General features: G+C 51.4%; 1 protein-coding gene across 1 annotated transcript in view; it reads right to left on the reverse strand.

The window, feature by feature from the left end:
- The window catches only part of cadm2b (cell adhesion molecule 2b), a 707,416-nt gene that overhangs the window by 61,193 nt on the left and 626,979 nt on the right, over window positions 1-19,244 (reverse strand). The window contains exons 8-9 of the mRNA XM_041211940.1: window positions 18,420-18,547; window positions 6,288-6,315 (exon numbers count right to left, since the gene is read on the reverse strand). Coding sequence (XP_041067874.1) covers window positions 6,288-6,315; window positions 18,420-18,547 — 156 coding nt within the window. The remainder of the gene's footprint in view (window positions 1-6,287; window positions 6,316-18,419; window positions 18,548-19,244) is intronic.

Raw genomic sequence — 19,244 nt, forward strand, 5'->3', positions numbered from 1 at the left:
TCCCACCACCCTACTCCCACCCTACTCCCACCACCCTACTCCCATCCTACTCCCACCACCCTACTCCCACCACCCTACTCCCACCACCCTACTCCCACCCTACTCCCACCACCCTACTCCCACCACCCTACTCCCACCCTACTCCCACCACGCTACTCCCACCCTACTCCCACCCTACTCCCACCACCCTACTCCCACCACTGTACTCCCACCCTACTCCCACCCTACTCCCACCACGCTACTCCCACCCTACTCCCACCCTACTCCCACCACCCTACTCCCACCACTGTACTCCCACCCTACTCCCACCCTACTCCCACCCTACTCCCACCACCCTACTCCCACCCTACTCCCGCCACCCTACTCCCACCCTACTCCCACCCTACTCCCACCACGCTACTCCCACCCTACTCCCACCCTACTCCCACCACCCTACTCCCACCACCCTACTCCCACCACCGTACTCCCACCCTACTCCCACCACCCTACTCCCACCACCCTACTCCCACCCTACTCCCACCACCCTACTCCCACCACTGTACTCCCACCCTACTCCCACCCTACTCCCACCACTGTACTCCCACCCTACTCCCGCCACCCTACTCCCAACCTACTCCCACCACCCTAGTCCCACCACCCTACTCCCACCCTACTCCCGCCACCCTACTCCCACCACCCTACTCCCACCCTACTCCCGCCACCCTACTCCCACCACCCTACTCCCACCCTACTCCCGCCACCCTACTCCCACCACCCTACTCCCACCCTACTCCCACCACCCTACTCCCACCCTACTCCCACCACCGTACTCCCACCCTACTCCCACCCTACTCCCACCACCCTACTCCCACCCTACTCCCACCCTACTCCCACCACCCTACTCCCACCACCCTACTCCCACCCTACTCCCACCACCCTACTCCCATCCTACTCCCACCACCCTACTCCCACCACCCTACTCCCACCACCCTACTCCCACCCTACTCCCACCACCCTACTCCCACCACCCTACTCCCACCCTACTCCCACCACGCTACTCCCACCCTACTCCCACCCTACTCCCACCACCCTACTCCCACCACTGTACTCCCACCCTACTCCCACCCTACTCCCACCACGCTACTCCCACCCTACTCCCACCCTACTCCCACCACCCTACACCCACCACTGTACTCCCACCGTACTCCCACCCTACTCCCACCCTACTCCCACCACCCTACTCCCACCCTACTCCCGCCACCCTACTCCCACCCTACTCCCACCCTACTCCCACCACCGTACTCCCACCCTACTCCCACCACCCTACTCCCACCACCCTACTCCCACCACCGTACTCCCACCCTACTCCCACTACCCTACTCCCACCACCCTACTCCCACCCTACTCCCACCCTACTCCCACCACCCTACTCCCACCACTGTACTCCCACCCTACTCCCACCCTACTCCCACCACTGTACTCCCACCCTACTCCCGCCACCCTACTCCCACCCTAGTCCCACCACCCTACTCCCACCACCCTACTCCCACCCTACTCCCGCCACCCTACTCCCACCACCCTACTCCCACCACCCTACTCCCACCACCCTACTCCCACCACCCTACTCCCACCCTACTCCCACCACCCTACTCCCACCCTACTCCCACCACCGTACTCCCACCCTACGCCCACCCTACTCCCACCACCCTACTCCCACCACCGTACTCCCACCCGACTCCCACCACCCTACTCCGACCACCCTACTCCCACCCTACTCCCACCACCCTACTCCCACCACCGTACTCCCACCCTACTCCCACCACCCTACTCCCACCCTACTCCCGCCACCCTACTCCCACCACCCTACTCCCACCACCGTACTCCCACCCTAGTCCCACCACCCTACTCCCACCACCCTACTCCCACCCTACTCCCACCACCCTACTCCCGCCACCCTACTCCCACCACCCTACTCCCACCACCCTACTCCCACCACCGTACTCCCACCCTACTCCCACCACCCTACTCCCACCACCCTACTCCCACCATCCTACTCCCACCCTACTCCCACCACCCTACTCCCACCACCCTACTCCCACCACCGTACTCCCACCCGACTCCCACCACCCTACTCCCACCACCCTACTCCCATCCTACTCCCACCACCCTACTCCCACCACTGTACTCCCACCCTACTCCCACCACCCTACTCCCACCCTACTCCCGCCACCCTACTCCCACCACCCTACTCCCACCACCGTACTCCCACCCTAGTCCCACCACCCTACTCCCACCACCCTACTCCCACCCTACTCCCACCACCCTACTCCCACCACCCTACTCCCGCCACCCTACTCCCACCACCCTACTCCCACCACCCTACTCCCACCACCGTACTCCCACCCTACTCCCACCACCCTACTCCCACCCAACACCCACCACCCTACTCCCACCACCCTACTCCCACCCTACTCCCACCACCGTACTCCCACCCTACTCCCACCACCCTACTCCCACCACCCTACTCCCACCCTACTCCCACCACCCTACTCCCACCACCCTACTCCCGCCACCCTACTCCCACCACCCTACTCCCACCACCCTACTCCCACCCTACTCCCACCACCCTACTCCCACCCTACTCCCACCACCCTACTCCCACCACCCTACTCCCACCACCCTACTCCCACCACCGTACTCCCACCCTACTCCCACCACCCTACTCCCACCACCCTACTCCCACCACCCTACTCCCGCCCTACTCCCACCACCGTACTCCCACCAGCCTACTCCCACCCTACTGCCACCACCCTACTCCCATCACCCTACTCCCACCACCCTACTCCCACCACCGTACTCCCACTCTACTCCCACCCTACTCCCACCACCCTACTCCCACCACCCTACACCCACCACCGTACTCCCACCCTACTCCCACCCTACTCCCACCACCCTACTCCCACCACCCTACTCCCACCACTGTACTCCCACCCTACTCCCACCACCCTACTCCCACTACACTACTCCCACCCTACTCCCGCCCTACTCCCACCCTACTCCCACCACCCTATTCCCACCAGCCTACTCCCACCACCCTACTCCCACCACCCTACTCCCACCAGCCTACTCCCACCACCCTACTCCCACCACCCTACTCCCACCATCCTACTCCCACCCTACTCCCACCATCCTACTCCCACCCTACTCTCGCATCCCTACTCCCACCCCACACCCACTGCCCTACTCCCTACTCTCACCACCGTACTCCCGACACCCTACTCCCATGGACCAGCCGAGGTTGCAGAGATGTGCAAGAGTCAGGGCTGGAGTACAGACCCTGATGTAAGGGAGAGGGAGGGAGTGATAAGGGAGTCAGGAAGGGAAGGAGTTGGGGGGAAGGAGGGATAAGAAGGAGGGGAGCGGGAGAAGGGGAGGGGGAAAAGTTGGGGGGGCAGAAGTGGGGAGGGGAGAAGAGGGAGGGGAGAAGTGGGGAGGGGGTGGGGAGGAATTTGAGGGGAGAAGAGGAGTGGAGGAGCGGAGAGGAAGGGAGTAGGGGAGAGGAGGAGGGGAGAGGAGGTTAGGGGGAGGGGAGTAGGATGATGAAGGAGGGAAGAAGGGAAGGGGAGGGGACCGGGGAGGAGCTTGGGTGAGGGGAGGAGGAGGATGAGCAGAGGAGGGAGGAAGAGGCAGGGAGTGGAGGTAGGAAGAGAGAGGAATGGGAGGGAGGAAGAGGGAGGGGAGGGAGCAAGAGGGAGGGGAGGGGAGGGAGGAAGAGAGAAGGAGGAAGAGGGAGGGGAGGGAGGAAGGGGGAGGAGGGGAGGGAGGAAGAGGGTGGGTGAGGAGGGAGGAAGGGGAGGAAGAGGGAGGGAGAGGGCAGGAAGGGAGGGGGAAGGGAGGGGAGGAAGAGGGAGGAAAGGGGAGGAGGGAGGTATTGGAGGGAGGACGAAGGAGGAAGGGGAGGGAGGAGGGGGGAGGGATGTGGCTGTCGGTCTGGGTTTGAGGGGGGGGTCAGTCTGGGTTTGGGGGGTTGGTCTGGGTTTGGGGGAGGGGTCGGTCTGGGTTTGTGGGGGGATCAGTCTGGGTTTGGTGGGGGAGTCGGTCTGGGTTTGGTGGGGGAGTCGGTCTGGGTTTGGTGGGGGAGTCGGTCTGGGTTTGGAGGGGTCGGTCTGGGTTTGGGGGGTCAGTCTGGGTTTGGGGGGTTGGTCTGGGTTTGGGGGAGGGGTCGGTCTGGGTTTGTGGGGGGATCAGTCTGGGTTTGGTGGGGGAGTCGGTCTGGGTTTGGAGGGGTCGGTCTGGGTTTGGTGGGGGTCAGTCTGGGTTTTGGAGGGGTCGGTCTGGGTTTGAGGGTGGAGTCAGTTTGGGTTGGGGGGGTTGGTCTGGGTTTGAGGGGGGGGCTCGGTCTGGGTTTGGGTTGGGGGGGTTGGTCTGGGTTTGGGGGGGGGTCGGTCTGGGTTTGGGGGGGTCGGTCTGGGTTTGGGGGGTCGGTCTGGGTTTGGGGGGGTTGGTCTGGGTTTGAGGGGGGGGGTCGGTCTGGGTTTGGGGGGGTTGGTCTGGGTTTGGGGGGTCGGTCTGGGTTTGGGGGGGTTGGTCTGGGTTTGAGGGGGGGGTCGGTCTGGGTTTGGGGGGGGGGTCGGTCTGGGTTTGGGGGGCTCGGTCTGGGTTTGAGGGGGGGGTCGGTCTGGGTTTGGGGGGGTTGGTCTGGGTTTGGGTTGGGGGGGTTGGTCTGGGTTTGGGGGGGGGGTCGGTCTGGGTTTGGGGGGGGGTCGGTCTGGGTTTGGGGGGGGTCGGTCTGGGTTTGGGGGGGGGTCGGTCTGGGTTTGGGGGGGGTCGGTCTGGGTTTGGGGGGGTCGGTCGGGGTTTGAGGGGGTCGGTCTGGGTTTGGGGGGGGTCGGTCTGGGTTTGGGGGGGTTGGTCTGGGTTTGGGGGGGGTCGGTCTGGGTTTGGGGGGGTTGGTCTGGGTTTGGGGGGGTTGGTCTGGGTTTGGGGGGGTCGGTCTGGGTTTGGGGGGGGTGTCAGTCTGGGTTTGGGGGGGGGGGGTCAGTCTGGGTTTGGGGGGGTTGGTCTGGGTTTGGGGGGGGGTCAGTCTGGGTTTGGGGGGGTCGGTCTGGGTTTGAGGGGGTCGGTCTGGGTTTGGGGGGTTGGTCTGGGTTTGAGGGGGGGGTTGGTCTGGGTTTGGGGGGGGGTTAGTCTGGGTTTGGGGGGGTCGGTCTGGGTTTGAGGGGGTCAGTCTGGGTTTGAGGGGGTCAGTCTGGGTTTGGGGGGGTTGGTCTGGGTTTGGGGGGGGGTTGGTCTGGGTTTGAGGGGGTTGGTCTGGGTTTGGGGGGGTCGGTCTGGGTTTGAGGGGGTTGGTCTGGGTTTGAGGGGGTCGGTCTGGGTTTGAGGGGGTCAGTCTGGGTTTGGGGGGGTCGGTCTGGGTTTGAGGGGGTTGGTCTGGGTTTGGGGGGGGGTCGGTCTGGGTTTGAGGGGGTCAGTCTGGGTTTGAGGGGGTCAGTCTGGGTTTGGGGGGGTTGGTCTGGGTTTGGGGGGGGTTGGTCTGGGTTTGAGGGGGTCGGTCTGGGTTTGGGGGGGGGGGGGGTCTGGGTTTGGGGGGGGGGTTGGTCTGGGTTTGGGGGGGTCAGTCTGGGTTTGAGGGGGTTGGTCTGGGTTTGGGGGGGTCGGTCTGGGTTTGGGGGGGGGTTGGTCTGGGTTTGAGGGGGTTGGTCTGGGTTTGGGGGGTCGGTCTGGGTTTGGGGGGTTGGTCTGGGTTTGGGGGGGGGTTGGTCTGGGTTTGAGGGGGTTGGTCTGGGTTTGAGGGGGTCGGTCTGGGTTTGGGGGGGTCAGTCTGGGTTTGAGGGGGTTGGTCTGGGTTTGAGGGGGGGGTCGGTCTGGGTTTGAGGGGGGGGTCGGTCTGGGTTTGAGGGGGTTGGTCTGGGTTTGAGGGGGGGGTCGGTCTGGGTTTGAGGGGGGGGTCGGTCTGGGTTTGGGGGGGTCGGTCTGGGTTTGAGGGGGGGGTCGGTCTGGGTTTGTGGGGGTTGGTCTGGGTTTGAGGGTGGAGTCGGTCTGGGTTTGTGGGGGGGGTCGGTTTGGGTTTGAGGGGGTCAGTCTGGGTTTGAGGGTGGAGTCGGTTTGGGTTGGGGGGGGTCGGTCTGGGTTTGAGGGGGTTGGTCTGGGTTTGAGGGGGTCGGTCTGGGTTTGAGGGGGTCAGTCTGGGTTTGAGGGTGGAGTCGGTTTGGGTTGGGGGGGGTTGGTCTGGGTTTGTGAGGGGGGAGTGTTCTCTGCTGCCCATTGATGGGATCCTGGTGTTGCTGTGCACTGGGGAAAGTGTTTACCTTGTGCCGGGCTGGTGAGGGATGTGGGCTTCATCTCAGCTGCAGGATGGTCGGGTACAGATGATGGGAAAGAAGTGAGATGGGTAAGAAGACAAAACACACTGCAAACTGCAAACTGCAAACTGAAGAGAAAATTAAAGGAAACCAACAAAACAGGTAAACGCAGCCAGACACGACATTAACCCCGACTGGTGAGTGTCCATTCCCTGTCACCGGATCACCAGCCAGATGGTGGGTTTCCTGTGGGCTACGTGATCAAAGCACACGACCCTGCATTGCTTGTCTGCAAATCATCGTTCTTACCCACCTGGAAAACCATCGACAATAAACAGCAGATTAGAAAGCATTGGCTGCTCATTCCATTTCTCCAAAAGTCAAATTTGCCCAATCAGCTCCCTGTTTGATTATAATGAGGTCCCACATCCCCCACTGTTCACCTCCCACCTTCAAGGGACATTGATTCCCTTCCCAGGGCCCTGGCAAGTCCTGTTATATGATAGTTTGACATTTCTCTTTCAAGCTGTCAATAATCTCTCTTTGGAACCTGCTCCCTGCCAACGATGCTCTCTCTGTATTGGGATAAATGAGTTGCCCTTGAGATTATTGTTGGGCCTTCCCAAAGAGATTGATTATTGAGAGGTGGGAGGAACAATCCAGCCTTTGTGAGAAAGCACTCACTGCTTGTCCAGACTTGACAGAGATGGCAGCTTCCCCAGCCTCAACCAGGTTACTAAACCAACTGAGTTTTGTGGTTCTTATTTTAATTTTATCTGTTACTGGGATGTCAGCTTTACCAATATTTGTTGCTCAACCCTAATTGCCCTTGAGAAGGTGGTGGTGAGCCACTATCTTGAACTGCTCTGTCCATGTGTTGCAGGTACAGAAACATCTCATCCAAAAGACAACATCTCAGGCAGTGCAGCACTCCCTCAGTGCTGACCTTCTGACAGTGCAGCACTCCCTCAGTGCTGACCTTCTGACAGTGCAGCACTCCCTCAGTACTGACCCTCTGACAGTGCAGCACTCCCTCAGTGCTGACCCAATGACAGTGCAGCACTCCCTCAGTACTGACCCAATGACAGTGCAGCACTCCCTCAGTACTGACCATTTGACAGTGCAGCACTCCCTAAGTACTGACCCTCTGACAGTGCAGCACTCCCTCAGTACTGACCCAAAGATAGTGCAGCACTCCCTCAGCACTGACCCTCTAACAGTGCGGCGCTCCCTCAGTACTGACCCTCTGGCAGTGCAGCACTCCCTCAGCACTGACCCTCTAACAGTGCGGCGCTCCCTCAGCACTGACCAAATGACAATCGGGTGTCAGTCTGGATTATCTGTTTCAATTTCGGAAATGGGACCTAAACCCAGAAACCTCTGACCAGGTTTGGAATTCTGCTCACTGGCGTCCTATTATGTTCACGGTAATCGTTCTTAGACTCAGGACACTTCTCATCTCTAGCGATGCATCCGGCAGACAAAGCAGGTGATTACAGCTCTTTCTGTGGTCTGTTTCTCCTGGAGCTGGACTCCAGCCTGTCACCAGAGGCTAGAACTTGCAGGATGCCGCTCTGTATCAACCATGGCTGACCAGGAATCTCTCCCACTCTTACTGCTGAAACCGGTGTGTGTTGGAAGGATTTGCAGGCTGATACTCAGCCTGTTTGGCTGTGTTATTAACACACCTTTCATGGCAGACAAGTCCTGGAGTGGGGCTCGGATCTGGAGCTTCTGCCTCAGCGGCAGGGACAGTACCCACTGCAGCATGAGACCTACACCATGGTCAGAACTGGTCTGTCTGATCTCGATGGAGGGTCAGAACTAGCCTATACAACTCACACTGTGTACGACTACAATAACTGTCAGTAATTATGAATTTGATATATCTAATGAATGTTTTCTCAGTTTCCACACATACAGTAATCGATGACAATCACTGGCTCATTGTGGGTCACTTAGATGTTCTGCAGCTTCAAAGATCGCTCCAGTGAATCAGATGCACAGTGTGAGGTACACATTGCTCCATTTGGCTAATGAGGTTTCTCCCATTGATTTTAGAAATACAGAATGAAACAAATGAGTTGGTCGATTGTTGTTAACATCACTGAGTACAGTTAAATTCTCCACTGGGACCGAATGATAGAGCAAAGTTCTATAAGAACCTGTGTATTTCCAGAGGATGTTGAGTGATACCTGTGTTTGTTCCCTGTTTTACTTCTATATTATTCACCACTTGTCGATCTGATTGTGCTTTAGCACCAGACTCAGGTGGGTTTAATGTGTTGTGCAGCATTCTGCGCCTCTGTCCAGACAGCCATTCAAACCCGTCAGCCATCTCTGGACTGTTGGTTAAACTTCCAATTATCATTATTTATTTTGCCTTGATTTTTTTTTTAATCCCTCCGTTGCCTTTTCCCTCCTTATCTCTGTAACTTCCTTCAGCCCCACACCCTCTGTGCTATCTGTGCTCCTCTAACTTTGGCTTCTTGAGCAACCCCTGATTTTAATCTCTCGCTATCTTATTGATTTGCTCTTTGGCCCTCCCTCCCTTCATTCTGGATGGTCCTGGGTCTGGAGCTGTTGCGTATTTCCAGCGTTCGGTTTTTAGTATATTACTTACCTCTGTCATTTCAGCTGTAAGATGTCAATCTCCCTTTCCTATTCACTCAAACCCCAACTTACGGCAACAACCTATTTCTCCAGAGCACCCTGAACTTAGTAAAATGTCCCAAGGTGCCTCACAGGAATTTATAAAACAAAATATAACACTGGGCAAAATAGGGCGATATTAGGGCATGTGACCAGCAGCATGGCAAAGGGGTAAATATTAAAGGAGCAGAGCAAGGGGGAGATGTTTAAGGAAGGAATTGCAGAGCTTGGGGCCTAGGCAGCTGAAGGCGCAGCCACCAATGATGGAGGAATTAAGACTGGGGACATTTAAGAGAGCAGCAGAAGAGGAGCTCAGAGATCTTATGGTCCTTTAGGTGTGATTAAAGCACTGGGACTGTCAGTCCTCCATGAGTCTCTGGAACACTGCTTTAAGCAAACCAGGGAAATTAAAGTTTATTTGACTGACTGGAGAACATTTCAGTTGGATAAATGTCTGCTTGCTTTCCAATTGGCTGTGGAAAGACTGGGACTGTGAGGATGGACATGTCAGGTGACCAGTGGTGGGAGTGTAATGAAACCACTAAGCAGAGTAGACAGTCCCAGTGCAAGTCTGGATTAGCTCAGTTTTTAAAGGCCTGATGTATGTGGCGTTGTTGAGTGAGTTCTGGCACTTGCTGCTGCTTCTGATCTCGATGACTTCCACCTCGTTTCCACCTTGTTTCCTGGGCATTTAATGTAATCCTGGGGACTGACTGCCCAGTCAGCCTGTCTATCTGACTGTCTATCTGAGTATACAAATTGGGCCAAGGAAATGGGGAGTAGCGGGCGTGAAAACAGTCATTCTATCTGCCGGCTGCAGGGGTGGGTTTGTACATTCGCTTTCCACCTCATTAATTATGCAGCGACAGGTAACACCCTGAGTCACTGACGGGTGCTGTTATCTCACCGTTTCCTCACTCCATATTTAAACTGTAGCTGTGCACACTGTTGTCAATTCTTGCAAGAATGGACTGCTCCAGTGAATTCATGGCCCCGAAAACCAAGAAGAGTTCAGTGACCTGCCTCTGGAATGCCTTTTGGAGGCTCCCGGTGATGTCCTCCACCCGCACTCTGGCCGTAGGAGGTCCAGAAATCTCACCGCTCTGGCTTGGTAGGTGATGGTAGTGGTGGACAGTGTCAATGCTGCACAGAAGAGGTTGGCCATCCAGTGCTGGTAGAGGATGAATGATCTCATCCATGCTGCCAGGGTAAGGCAACCATCTCATCACTCTAAACTCACACTCAAACCCATCACACATTCACTGGCATCTCACTCACTGCCAGCTCAAGGGACACCACCACTCACTCTCTCACACACACCCTCACATCTCCATCTGGCCTCATCTTCTCTGGAGACTTCCTCCTCAGCCCTCACCCTCTTGAGGCCACTTGCACAGATCAAAACGTGCCCCCACACACACCCTGAGATACCCTCCTTCCCCAGTACAGCCCTCACCCTGCAGCCTCCTCCCTGTCCTGAGGCCACTTTCCCCCCACTTCCCCAAGCAAGGCCTAACCCTGCAGCCATTGAAAAGCCGCCCCCATCCTTACGGCTGGTCTGGTAGGTAGAGACCTGCCCGTGAGCCCCCCTAACAGTGATGTGATGCTGTCTGTGAACCTGGCGCTGATACTGCGAGTGCTGCCAGAAGCAAGGTAGGCAAACAGACCTTGAAGTCCCGAGCAAAGTGCAGCTCACCCGCTGCACGTCGCTTTATATACAGTTGTGAAACATTTCAATCACACTGATGTGCCCGGATGATTCACGTGAGCAGGGCGTACAATGAGAGGTTAATTATTGAAATTAGGTTCCTGACGTGTGTAGGTGGGAAACACGGTCCTGCCATAGACAGGCAGAGTGAATGATCACAAACTGGCTTTGTAACGGAGTGAAACCGATCTCTGCGATCTCCTGATATCTTCCATTCCCTCCTGCTGTGATACCACCACAAACAGCAACGGACAATTCTGCCTTCAGTGTTTCCTTCAATGGCATCACTTTAGTCTGTACCTACCTTGTAAATGTCAATCCTATTCTATAATCAAATACACATCCAGCTCCCTTCTGCAGTTATTAACTCTCTTATCTCTCCCTTAACTGCTTTTGCAGGGAGTTTGTTCTGAATTCACTATTGACAGAGGAAATTTCCTGGAAATTGGAGTGACTTTCTAGATCTTAACCCTGGTTCTGATCTTACATACCCAGGAACACAGTGTGTCCTTTGGATTTTGGCTGCTATCAATGCAGCTCCTCGTTTATCCATTCAAGCCTGAGTCTCGATTACCCTGCTGCCAATCCATCAATTCACTGCAATATCCCAGTGAGCCTTTGGAACTGTGAGGCCAGTGATTCAATGTGGAACTGAACAGATCTGCAAGAGCATGCTTTCTTTCTGTTTCTATTGAGTCACCCCAGGCACAATCAGTCAAAAGAAAAGAAAGACTTGCATTTCCATGGTGTCTTTCATGACCATTGGGTGTCTCAAAGTGTTTTCCAGCCAATGAAGTTTTTTATTGGTGTTGTCATTGTTGTAACGTAATAAACAATTTGTGCACAACAAGATCCCACAAACAGCAATGTGATAAAGACCAGGTAATCCGTTTCTTGTGATGTTGATTAAGGGAGGACACTGGGGAGAACTCCTCTGCTCTCCTTTGACATAGTGCCTTACGACCTTTTACATCACCCAAGCAGGCAGATGGAATGCTGCACATCACATTAAACTCACCTCTCTCAGGTGCAAAAATACAATCAGGTAGACAAACTATAAATAATGCAGAGGTGAAAAAGGGAAATGAACATCTAGTTGTGAATGGTGGTGGACAATTAAACAACTAATCAAAGGAGGAGGCTTCACAAATATCCCCATCCTCAATGATGGGGGAGCCCAGCACATCAGTGTAAAAGATAAGGCTGAAGCATTTGCTACATTCTTCAACCAGAAGTGCCGAGTGGATGATCCAATCCGGCCTCCTACGGAGGTCCCCAGCATCACAGATGCCAGTCTCCAGCCCATTTGAATCACTCCATGTGATATCAAGAAACAGCTGTAGACACTGGATACTGCAAAGGCTATGGGCCCTGACAATATTCCGGCAATAGTGCTGAAGACTTGTGCTCCAGAAATAGCCAATGTGGAAAATTACCCAGGTATGTCCTGTCCACAAAAAGCAGGGCATCTCCAATCCAGGGAATTACCTCCCCAGCAGTCCACGTTGTGGCCGTTAAGTTAAATGATTCCGGTAGACTTTGGAGCTGACTTTAGCAGTGTTGCAGTCCATTGGAAACACTTGTTTCCAGAGGCAGAGATGATCTGCTTGTCTCTGCAGAGGTAACTGAGGAGACTGTCCTGTTTCTTTCTGCTTGCTGTCTGCCGGCTAGACAACTCGCCTCCAGCAAGAGAGAGACAGAGAGAGAGAGAGAGAAAGAAAAGAGAGAGAGAGGTGGCGAGATCGCCTACTTGTCTCTGCAGGGGTGACTTAGACTGGTGTTGCTTCTTGCTTCTGTTATTCTCAACCTTTGGTTTTCAACCAGATTTTTCTCTGTGTATTCCTGGAAGGGGGAAATAGGCATGTCTTGCATCTACAGTTTTTACACATTCAGAGATAAAAATCTACAGGAGATGGGTTTTTGGATATCTGATGAGATGTAGGAAACAGTCTCCATTGTCTTCACAAACACAGGAGATTAAAGCTCAGCCTTTTGCATTTTCTTTCAAGTGTTTCCTTTTGAAGTGAGCCTCGACACCTCTTCAGGTGTGAAATTCCACGTCCTCTCATGGCAGGTCAGAGGCAGTGAGTAACTCACCTCCTGACTCCCCAAAGCTTGTCCATTACCTACAGCGAACAAGTCAGGAGTGGGATGGAATACTCTCCACTTGCCTGGATGGGAGAAGTTCGAAACTATCCAGACCAAGATAGTTCACTTAACAATACTCCCACTGCTAGACTCATTATTCACTCCCTCCATCACTGATGCACAGTAGCAGCGTGTGTACCATCTTCAAGATGCACTGCAGGAATACACCAAGGCTTCTTAGACAGCACCTTCCAAACCCACGATCGCTACCATCTAGAAGGACAAGGGCAGCAGATAGATGGGAACACCACCACCTGGAAGTTCCCCTCCAAGTCACTCACCATCCTGACTTGGAAATATATCGCTGTTCCTTCACTGTTGCTGGGTCAAAATCCTGGAATTCCCTTCCTAACAGCACTGTGGGTGTACCTACACCTCATGGACTGCAGCAGTTCAAGAAGGCAGCTCTCCACCACCTTCTCAAGGGCAACTAGGGATGGGCAATAAATGCTGGCCTAGTCAATGATGCGCTTTTTCAAATATAAATGAGATGACGATAGGCTGCTGGTGATTGAACAATTGCATTCAACCACGAGTTATTGGAAGGAAGAAGTCCACAATTTATCATTTGTGAACCTTTCAGTCACAGCATTGTTGAGAGAAATTAGTCCACCCATCAGCCTTGAGTGGCAGAGGGATTGGGTCATGGGGAATTTTACTTTTCTGGTTAGTTTGTTCGTCGTTGCTCAGTAACCCAATATGCCTCACCCCATACCCAATATGCCATGCCCAATACCACCATACCCAATATCCAATACCACCATACCCAATATCCAATACCACCATACCCAATATCCAATACCACCATACCCAATATCCAATACCACCATACCCAATATCCAATACCACCATACCCAATATGCCATGCCCAATACCACCATACCCAATATCCAATACCCCATACCCAATACTTAATACCCCATACCCAATACCCCACATGCAATAACCAATACACCTTATCCCATACCCAATGCCCCCTACCCAATACACCTTAACCCATACCCCATACCCAATACCATATACCATAAGATCTTAAGACCATAAGACCTAGGAGCAGAAGTAGGCCATTCGGCCCATCTAGTCTGCCATTCAATGAGATCATTGCTGATCTGATAATCCTCAACTCCACTTTCCTGCCTTTTCCCCATAACTCTTGATTCCCTTACTGATTAAAAATCTGTCTATCTCAGCCTTGAATATACTTAATGACCCAGCATCTACAGCCCTCTGCAGTAAAGAATTCCACAGATTTACTACCCTCAGAGAGAAGAAATTCCTCCTCATCTCCGTCTTAAATGGGCCCCCCTTACTCTGAGACTATGCCCCTCTGGTCCTAGACTCTCCCACAAAGGGAAATAACCTCTCAGCATCTACCCTGTCAAACCACCTAAGGATCTTATATGTTTTAATAAGGTCTCTCATTCTTCTAAACTCCAGTGAGTACAGGCCCAACCTACTCAACCTCTCCTCATAAGAAAATCCCTCCATACCCAGGATCAACCTAGTGAACCTTCTCTGAACTGCCTCCAATGCCAGTATATCTTTCCTTAGATAAGGGAACCAAAATTGTTCACAGTATTCTACGTGTGTTCTAACTAGTGCTTTGTGTAGTTTTAGCAAGACTTCCCTATTTTTATACTCCAATCCCTTTGAAATAAAGACCAGCATTCCATTTGCCTTCCCTATTACCTGCTGAACTTTTTTTTTATTATTCATTCATGGGATGTGAGTATTGCTGGCCAGGCCAGCATTTATCACCCATCCCTAGTTGCCTTTGTTCAGAGGGCATTTAAGAGTCAACCACATTGCTGTGGATGTGGCCAGACCAGGTAAGGATGACAAATTTCCTTCCCTAAAGGACATTAGTGAACCAGATGGGTTTTTACAACAATCGACAATAGTTTCATGGTCACCATCATCAGACTTTTAATTCCTGATTTTTATTAAATTCAAACTCCACCATCCACTATGCCATCACCTCCCCTTTGTGCATGAATCGTAAAGGGATTCATGCACAAGGATTCCCAAATCCCTCTGTGCTGCAGCTTTCTGCAGTCTTTCTCCATTTAAATCATATTCAGCTCTTCTATTCTTCCTGCCAAAGTGCATAACCTCTCATTTTCCCACATTATATTCCATCTGCCAAGTTTTTGCCCACTCACTTGTCTATATCCCTCTGTAGACTCTTTGTGTCATCCTCACCACTTGCCTTCTCACCTATTTTTGTGTCATCTGCAAACTTGGCGATAGTACATTCACTTCCTTCATCCAAGTCATTAATATATATTGTAAATATTTGTGGCCCCAGCACTGATCCCTGCGGCACTCCACTAGTTACAGGTTGCCATCCTCAAAATGCCCCACTTATCCCAACTCTCTGTCTTCTATTAGTTAGCCAATCCTCTTTTCATGCTAATATACTACCCCCAACACCATGGGCTCTTATCTTATTAGGTAGTCTTATGTGTAGTACCTTATCAACCACCTTTTGGAAACCCAAATAAATTACATCTACTCGTTCCCCTTTATCTATCCTGCTTGTTACCTCGTCAAAGAATTCTAATAAATTTGTCAGGCATGATTTCCCCTTCATGAAGCCATGCTGACTCTGCTTGATTAGATTATGTATTTCTAAATGCTCTGCTTTACATACTTTATAATAGACTCCAACATTTTCCCAATGACAGATGTTGAGCAAACTGGCCTATAGTTACCTGTTTTTTTCTCCCACCCTTTTTGAATAAGGGTGTTAAATTGGCCGTTCTTCAATCCTCTGGGACTTTTCCAGAATCTAAGGATTCTTGGAAGATTACTACCAGTGCATCCACTATCTCTGTAGCTACTTCCTTTAATATCCTAGGATGCAACCCATCAGGTCCAGGGGACTTATTGGCCTTTAGCCCCATTAGTTTCCCTAGTACTTTTTCTCTAATGATAGTTATTGTCTTTAATTCCTCCCCTTTTGCCCCTTGATTATTTAGTATTTTTGGAATGCTATTAGTATCTTCTATCGTGAAGACTGATGCAAAGTATTTATTCAACTCCTCTGCCATTTCCTGGTTCCCCATTATTATTTCCTCAGCCTCATTCTCTAAGGGGTCTATGTTCACTTTGGCCTCTCTCTTCCTTTTTATATATTTAAAGAAGCCTTTACTGTCAGTTTTTATATTACTTGCTAGTTTATCCTCAAAGTTTATTTTCTCCCTCTTTATTTTTTTGGTCATCTTTTGTTGGTTTTTAAAACTTTCCCATTTCTTTGGAATAGCACTATTCCTTGCCACATTGTATGTTTTCCTTTCAATCTCATACTGTCCTTAAATTCCTTGGTTAACCATGGTTGGTTAATCCCCTACCTTGAATCCTTCTTCCTCACTGGAATATATCTTTGTTGAGAGTGATGAACTATTTTCTTAAATGTCTGCCATTGTTCACCAACCATTTTTTTCTGCTAAACCCCTTTCCCAGTCCACTCCCACCAAATTTGCCATCATTCCTTTATAATTACCCTTATTTAAGTTTAGCACAGTTGTTTCCAACCCAAGTTTCTCACTCTCAAATGAATGCTAAATTCAACCAGGTTATGGTCACTGTTTCCTAGGGGACCCTTCACTCTGAGATCATTTATTAGACCTGCCTCATTACACATTACTAGATCCAAAATAGCCTAATCCCTGGTTGGATTTGCAACATATTGTTCTAGGAAACTGTTCCGAATACACTCTGTGAATTCTTGCTCGTGGCTACCTCTGCCAATTTGATTTTCCCAATATACATGAAGATTAAAATCACCCATGATTAATATACTGCCTTTTTTTTACGTACCCTCATTATTTCCTGATTTATTCTCCATCCTACAGAATAGCTACTGTCAGGGGGCCTATAGACTACTCCCACGAGTATCTTCTTCCCCTTGTTAATTCTGATCCCCACCCATATGGATCCTACATCTTCTGATCCAAGATCATTTCTTGCTATCCTACTTATTCCATCTCGTACTAACAAAGCTACCCCACCACCCTTTCCTTACTGCCTGTTCTTTCGAAAAGTCACATACCCCTGAATATTTAATTTCCAGCTTTGATCTCCTTGTAACCACATCTCTGTAATGGCTATAAGATCATACACATTAACCTCTATATGTGCCGTTAATTCATTTATTTTGTTCTGAATATTATGTGCATTTAAATAAAGGGCCGTTCATTTTGCCTTTTTACCATTTTTCCCCCTTTGATCCTATTTGCTATCATTGGGTATCATCACCAGAAAGCTGCCCTGCAAGACTGTCATATGCTTTTGTTTTGTAAGCCTACATATCCCCTTTCCAGAACCCCCCACCTCCACACATAATCCATACGCCATACCCAATACCCAATATCCCATAACCCATACCCAATACGCCCTACCCCATACCCAATACCCCATATCCCATACCCCATACCCAATACCCCATATCCCATACCTCACACCCAATATGCCTTACCCCATACTCAATACCCCATATTCCATATCCCATGCCCAATATGCCTTACCCCATACCGAATACCCCATATTCCATACCCCATACCCCATATCCCATATCCCATACCCCATATCCCATATCCCATATCCCATACCCCATAACCAATACCCCATATCCCATACACCATACCCAATATCCCATATCCCATACCCAATACCCAATACCCCATATCCCATACCCCATATCCCATACCCCATAACCAATACCCCATATCCCATACACCATACCCAATATCCCATATCCCATACCCCATATCCCATACCCCATAACCAATACCCCATTTCCCATACACCATACCCAATATCCCATATCCCATACCCAATACCCAATACCCCATATCCCATACCCTATACCCAATGCCCCATATCCCATACCCCATACTCAATGCCCCATATCCCATACCCCATACCCAATAGCCAAAATGCCTTTACACGAAATCATTTATCACCTCGTTTGGCTCCATCAGATCAGACAAATTCTTCTCCCCTCCTGTGTTCCTCTCTTGTTGGTTTTAATGGATGCTATTTAGCATCTTCCAATACCTCTGCGAATATTGGAGATCATTGGGGGGAAACTAAGGTGGGGATATCGGGAGATGGAATTACAGCTGAGCCTGCTTCCCCCCAATGTACAAACACCACCATCCAGCAGTTTGGGTGCTAGGTGAGGACTCGGAGCCAGATCACGGGCTGAGCTTCCCTTGTCCTGTAACTACCCCCCCACCACCTCTATCAGGATAGCAGGGAGTGAGCCCAGAATCTTCCTGCTTGCTAACAATCAGTTACTCACTTTCCTGAAGGGGAATTAGTTTACAAACCCATCCTGCCCCAACTCCCACTGAGGGGGAGGCGGGAGGGTGGGGGGGGGGTTAGTTTAAAAACCCATCCTGCCCCATTCCCTCTGAGGTGGGGAGGGGGGGGGCGGAGTTTAGTTTACAATTGCCCTTGCAACTATCCCAGTTACCCAGTCCCTCTCTGGGTGGACACTTTTGGAACTGTGCTCAATAAATGATGTATTAGAAAAGATAAAATTAACTAAAACAACTACAAAAACTACTCACTACTTTCAGCTAAATTGACAACTAGTTGAGAAAGAAATGCAGGCTTGATACTGTACCTCGGGCCCTGGAGACTGCGGTCAGTTTGGTGGTGCTGGTTGCTATGGTAACGGGGGTTGTGATTGTTCTAGTGGAGGGAGAGAAAGGGGCGTTGATAGTGGGAGACGGAGAGATGGGAGCATCTGGTTGGTGGGAAGAAAAAATAATCTTGAAACAGGCAAGAGACAAAAAACGAAACCAAAGAAAATGAAACCAATCAAACAGACCGTGCATCATGATTAAAGGAAAACTCACAGAGCAAAAAATTATACCAAATAATACACAGATGCAATGAAGCTGAATAATATAAACCAACAGACATTGGCTGCCCAATGTTACCAGATTACAGAGAACGCTCGGAATATAAAATAAAGGCAATAAAAACACTGAAACATTTCCAGCTCCCTCTCGATGATTAACAGAAAGTACGGGGCTAGGGTTGCCAACTCTCCAGGGTTGCCCTGGAGTCTCCTGGAACTTAGACTGAACATTGCTGGGAGTAAGACTGAGGGAGAAAATTCACAGGGGCATTAATGTTTGTGACCTTGTTTCACTTTCTTTAAATACTTTTAATGGCGAGTTATAAAAATATTAGAGTTGTAAAAATGGCTGTTTGAGGGCAAGGTGGGAATTCATGTCCAGGAATATGTCCAATCTAAGTTGGCGATTTAATGCTGAGCTCATTCTCCAAGGGGCCTGGGCAATGTCACATGGAGCAGAACCACATCAGCAGAGTGGCTGCTCGGTCTGGAGCAATCTGTTGGAGTCACAAGGCTTCCTGAGGAGGCAGGTTGGATATTACACCTGTGGTAATGCATTCCTGTGCTTACCACTGAATTC

This window comes from Carcharodon carcharias, chromosome 18 (genome assembly GCF_017639515.1).
Source record: "Carcharodon carcharias isolate sCarCar2 chromosome 18, sCarCar2.pri, whole genome shotgun sequence".
NCBI lineage: Eukaryota > Metazoa > Chordata > Chondrichthyes > Lamniformes > Lamnidae > Carcharodon > Carcharodon carcharias.